Below are 5,594 nucleotides of genomic sequence, written 5' to 3'. Positions count from 1 at the left end.
TGGATTATGCTATGTAGGCGAGTCTGGAATCTGGTATACTGCTCAGGCTAGCCTTGAACTCTCAATCTTCCTTTCTCAGCCTCTTGAGATCACAGGCACGTGCTACCATACCTGGCCATTAGTCAAGAAATTATGTGAGACACTCAACATTTTATTACTGAATAACTTTGTGTTGGATTTTGCCCAGGCTAAAGGGTGCGCTCTCAGAACACTGAGGAAGGAATTATGTGAGACACTCAACATTTTACTACTGAATAACTTTGTGTTGGATTTTGCCCAGGCTAAAGGGTGCGCTCTCAGAACACTGAGGAAGGCTGGGTTAAAACTGTGGTGCTTGGTTAGCAAGGGGTCTTAAATGCATTTTCAATTTCTTCAGTGTATGATGAGTTTATCAGGGGCTGTGAGCAGCTAGGGAGTGTCACAGAGAGCAGAGGGATGGGACAGTGATGCTAGCTGGCATGGTATATTGCCAAGACTCAAGGCTGTCTTTCCTAAGAGTGTCACATGAGCAGGGTTGCTCACTAGAATGAGCCTGAAGTGTAATACATGGTGGAACAGTATTGGTGGGGTGCTGTGAATTTATCAGCCAACTTATTCAGTAAAAATGCCAGTAAGAAAGGATGTGACCACTAAGAAAAGTGATGTTTCTAACTCTCCCAACGTCACCTCTGGAAAATGACCATGGAAGGTTGGCTTAAGATAAATTACTCACCACAGAAAGAACAGATGTATGCCAGGAGCCTTGGTAAGCTCTTTGTAGTCAATGCTTTCAATGTTTGTGAGTCTTTGGGTGTTCTCTGGGGTGGCTATATTATTGTAAACCTTCCCACAATCCTTTACACCATTTTGCCATGTGAATTTTCTCATGCTGTCTAGGCTGGTGGCTATGACTAAAGACCTTGCTCACAGGTTTTCTCTCCAGGATGAGTTCTCTCACATTTAAGAAGGCTTGATCTGTATACATGGGACTTCACTTAGTCTTTACTTTTCTTTTTTTCTTTTTTAAAGATTTATTTATTTATTTATTATATGTAAGTACACTGTAGCTGTCTTCAGACACTTCAGAAGAGGGCGTCAGGTCTTCTTATGGATGGTTGTGAGCCACCATGTGGTTTCTGGGATTTGAACTCAGGACCTTCGGAAGAGCAGTCCGGTGCTCTTACCCACTGAGCCATCTCTCCAGCCCTAGTCTTTACTTTTTGTAAGGGGTTTCCCCAGTGTGAATTCTCTCATGCTGGGTGAGGTGATAGCCACAACTAAAGCCCTTCCCACATTCTGCACATTTATAGGGTTTCTCACCTGAATGCTCCCTCTTGTGTTTAACCAGGCTTGACACCCATTGAAAGGCCCTCACACATTCCCTACATTCATGTGGCTTCTCCCCAGTGTGAATCATCTGATGCTGAGTGAGGTAGTTGATTCTGGTGAAGGACTTCCCACACTCTTGGCACTCAAAGGGCTTCTGACCTTCTCTTATGCTGAGTGAGGTTGGAACTACAAATAAAGGCCTTCCCACAGACTTTACATTCCTAGGGCTTATCATCACTGTGGACTCTCTTGTGTTGCAGAAGTTTATAGAGATGGCTAAAAGTCTTCTCACAATTGTTACACGCATAGTCTTTCTCCCCAGTATGAAGCTGCTGATGCGGATTGAGTTCATCACCTCGTCTAAAGGGTTCCCCACAGTCTTTACATAAGTATGGTTTTTCACCAATGTGAATTTTCTTATAAATTACAAAGTTCAAACCCCAGCAGAAGGCCTTTCCGCAGTTGTTACATTCATGAAGTTTCTCCCCGTTGTGAATATTTTGGTGTTGAGTAAACTGATTATGCCATAGGAAGGCATTCTTACAGTCTTTACATTCATAGGGCTTCTCACCAGTGTGAATTTTCTGATGCTGACTAGGCTGTTTCCCATGACGAAAGGCCTTCCCGAAGTCCTGACATGAGAAGAGGCCCTTTTTTGAGGTCTCACAAATAATATATTACAAATAGTATTTCTGTATTGGTAGGTGCTTTTCTAGACATCTTTTTCTCCAGAGCCCTGTGGTTGTGAGGACCAATTCTGTCAGGGTGAGGAGATGAACTTTTGTTACTTGTTAATGTCTCTTAAAAGCTCAGTCCATAAATGCTTCTTCTAATAGCTAAATTGTTGGTCTCATGAGATGACTCCATATTTGAAAGAAAAATAATTAGAAAACAAATTTATTTATTTTAGGTGTATGCATATTTTGATTACATTTTTGTATGTGCATTACACTCCTGCCTGCTGCCAGTGGAGGTCAGAAGAAGGCATTGACTGCCTAGAACTGGAATTACAGATGATTGTGACCCACCATGTGAGTGCTGGTAACCAAACCACGGTCTTCTGTAAGAGCAGCAAGTGCTCTTGACTGTTGAGCCACCATGTGGTTGCTGGGAATTGAACTTAGGACCTCGGGAAGAGCAGTCAGTGCTCTTAACCACTGAGCCATCTCTCCAGCCCTCATTTGTTTTTTTTTTTTTTTTTTAAAGGGAATCAGAAGGTAAAACTAAGCACAATTCAAAGCCTTCCCCAGCAGAACTGATATTCTAGGATCACAGCTGTTCGTGAGGAAACACCATGGGAATTCATGTTAAAGCCAAATGAGAGAGGACACCAATTGCTGTGGCAGTGACTCTCCAGTGAGTATAGTGGTTATTCCTGGTTGTCAACTTGACTATATCTGGAATGAACTACAGTCCAGAATTGGAAGGCTCACCAGTGATCCTAATCTGGAGGCTGTGAGATACAAGTTTCCGACCTGGATCTTGGCATGGAGATCTTGAGGCATAGTGAATTCCAGAAGATTAAGACTGGGAGATCTCTGAGTTCAAGGTCATCTGGGATTAAAGGTGTGGTGGATCTGGGCTACACCTTCTCGTGGAGGCCTACATGAGGACATTGGAAGAAGGAAGATTTACTCTTTCTCTTCTTTGACTGCTTGCCTTGTGCAACTGAGCAACTGCTAGATCCTTGGACTTCCATTTACAGCTGCTGCTGATCATTGTTGGGAGTTCTCAGTACTGGGGACTGAAGACAGAACTTTCTGTACTCTTAGCAAATGTCACTGAGGTATATTCCTAGCTCACTTAATTTTTTTTTAAAGTACTAATGGTATTTTAGAGAAGTAATCACAGGCTATAGAGATGGCTCAGTGCTTTAGAATGTTTCCGGCTCTTTTGAAGGATGCAAATAAGCTTCTCGGCATTCTGTTGGGTGGCTCAAAATTAACCATATGTTCACCTCTTGAGGATTTAATGCCCTTTTCTGGTCCTTGGGCAACAACACAGACATAGGGCACACATACAGACACACATATACACATAAATAAAAAAAAACCTATAAATTATCCCAAAATTACAAACGCCCCCTCTCTTAGATCAAAGAAACAAACTAAACTGGCATCTAGGAAGCATTTTCCTGCACCATCAAATTCTTAGAAAAGCGGAACCTACAGGAGGATTTGAACAGTTCTCCAAATGAGTCTGTGCTGGTCAGTGGAGAGCCTGCTGTGTGCCCCCAACACATCTTTGGGGAGCAATTCCAGGGCCAACTGCTGTTAAGGGAGAAAAGAAAAAGGATGACTTCACAGAAAGGAGCTCTTTAATAACTGGTTGGCAACTCACCTTCACCTCACGATTGGAAACTTCTGTCTGGGGATGGTTCCTTTTCAGCAGGCTTGGGGGAAAGAAGAGTACATGGTTGAGACATTAGGACCTTTCTGAAGCTTACACATTTATTAGAGTGGCTTACAGGCTGTGGTCCAGTTAGTCCAACAATGGCCGTTTACCAGTGCAAAGTTCAAGAATCCAGTTTAAGAGGCTAGATGTCTCACCTGGTCTTCTGCACATGTCTGAATTCCCTAAAAGTAGGGTCTAATGCCAGTGAAGGAATGAACTTGACAGAGAGAGAAAGAGCAAGCAGGCAAAGAGCCAAGACTTCCTTCTTCCATGTCCTTTATGCCAGCAGAAGGTGTGGTGACTGATTTAAGGAGGGTCTTTCTCCATCTCTAATGATCCAGTAGAAAACATCCCTCATAGGTGTACCCAGCCACTTAGGTTTTAGTTAATTATAGGTGTAGTCAAGTTGTCAACCAAGAATAGCCATCACACATTTAAATAGGGGGAGGCGAAGATGACTACTAGAGGTAAAAGACGCATGGTCTTACTGTGGAAGAGCTAACTCTACCAAGTTGTCCTCTGACCTCCATACGTGTACCATGGAACACACAGTCACATGCTAATCATAAAACAAACCCATCCCACAAACAAGGGCAAAACTAAAAGCCAACCAAATCTCAAACACACAGCTGTCCAGAGGCAGGAGAAAAAAAAACTATCAGAAAGAATAGTGTGTTTATGGGAGGCGACACTAAAATAGGCAGTTGTTCCTTCTACTACGGCTCATGTCAGAAACGTTTGTTAGGAAAATCTTGAAATGACAGGGGATGGAAAGGCACATTTGAGTTTTTCTCTTGTCATTTATGTTGTCTCCTTCCTAGAGAATACATTTGATAACCTCACTCAAGATACAGCCTGGTCACTCTTTCTGCCCTTTCTTTTTGGTCCTGGGGATGAAACAATTGTGAAAGTTAAACACATATTATACCACTCAATGAGCAGTACCCCAGGGCATTAAATGACAGGATTTTTATTCCCATGTCCTGCCAGGCACCATTGCTCTGAGGTCAGTGGTCACAGGGTTGAATGGTAAAGGAAGAAGAAGGTTTGTCAAGTGTTAGTTACAATTCAGCACCTGTGTCATTCAAAAGACAATGTACCTGGTGTCTCCAAATGGATGGCCACCAGTCACAGGCTCAGAGTTACCTGAAGCCCTGCTACCTTGACAGTGGTACAGCTAATGGGGGCCCTCCAGAGTGTGCAACCGAAATAAAACAAGGTTAAAAAAAACCTCAATTATGCCAGGCGGTGGTGGCACACGCCTTTAATCCCAGCACCTGGGATGCAGAGGCAGGCAGATTTCTGAGTTTGAGGCCAGCCTGGTCTACAGAGTGAGTTCTAGGACAGCCAGGGCTATACAGAGAAACTCTGTCTCGAAAAACCAAAAGAAAAAAAAACCTCTCAATTATTAGATATTAACTTACCTACTTAGTGATTTACTTAAAGCACTGCTTAAGGACTCTTTGCTACTTGAGGTTTCTCCTGGCCACATGGATCTGCTCCACCTTCGCTTCCTCTTCCTCTCTATCCTTCACTCTCCCAACTCCCTGTCCTGCCTTTCCCCTCCACGGTCCAATCATAGGCCTATTGACCAGATAGAATGGGAGAAGGTTCACATGAGATCACATGAGATTGACTGCTGGTTGGGCACAACCTCTCTTGAGGAAGCAGAATTAACATCAGAATTCAAACAGCATCAGGACAACACACAACAGTGTAGGAATACTTATTCCATAGAGTCCTGCTATATTTCTGCAGGCCCCAGTGAAAGCTTCTTTACCAGGTCTCCAGGTGGTTGGAGACACTGCCACTTCCTGGTCTCTCAGCCCACTGAAGGTCTCTGGAACATGGAAGCATGAGGCTCCAGCTGGACTGCTGAGCTCCCTTTGAAA

General features: G+C 43.5%; 1 protein-coding gene across 1 annotated transcript; it reads right to left on the bottom strand.

The window, feature by feature from the left end:
- Window positions 1-890: 890 nt before the first annotated feature.
- On the bottom strand, window positions 891-3,027 carry Znf331 (zinc finger protein 331). Its single transcript, XM_021219591.1, is given in 4 exon segments — window positions 891-984; window positions 1,197-1,469; window positions 1,471-1,940; window positions 2,968-3,027. Coding segments are annotated over 4 exon segments (897 nt in total).
- Between the last annotated feature and the right edge of the window lie 2,567 nt (window positions 3,028-5,594).

This window comes from Mus pahari, chromosome 19, assembly GCF_900095145.1.
Source record: "Mus pahari chromosome 19, PAHARI_EIJ_v1.1, whole genome shotgun sequence".
In the NCBI taxonomy this organism is placed as follows: domain Eukaryota; kingdom Metazoa; phylum Chordata; class Mammalia; order Rodentia; family Muridae; genus Mus; species Mus pahari.
The sequence above is the reverse complement of the archived record's forward strand: the minus strand, read 5'-3'. Positions and strand labels throughout refer to the sequence as shown.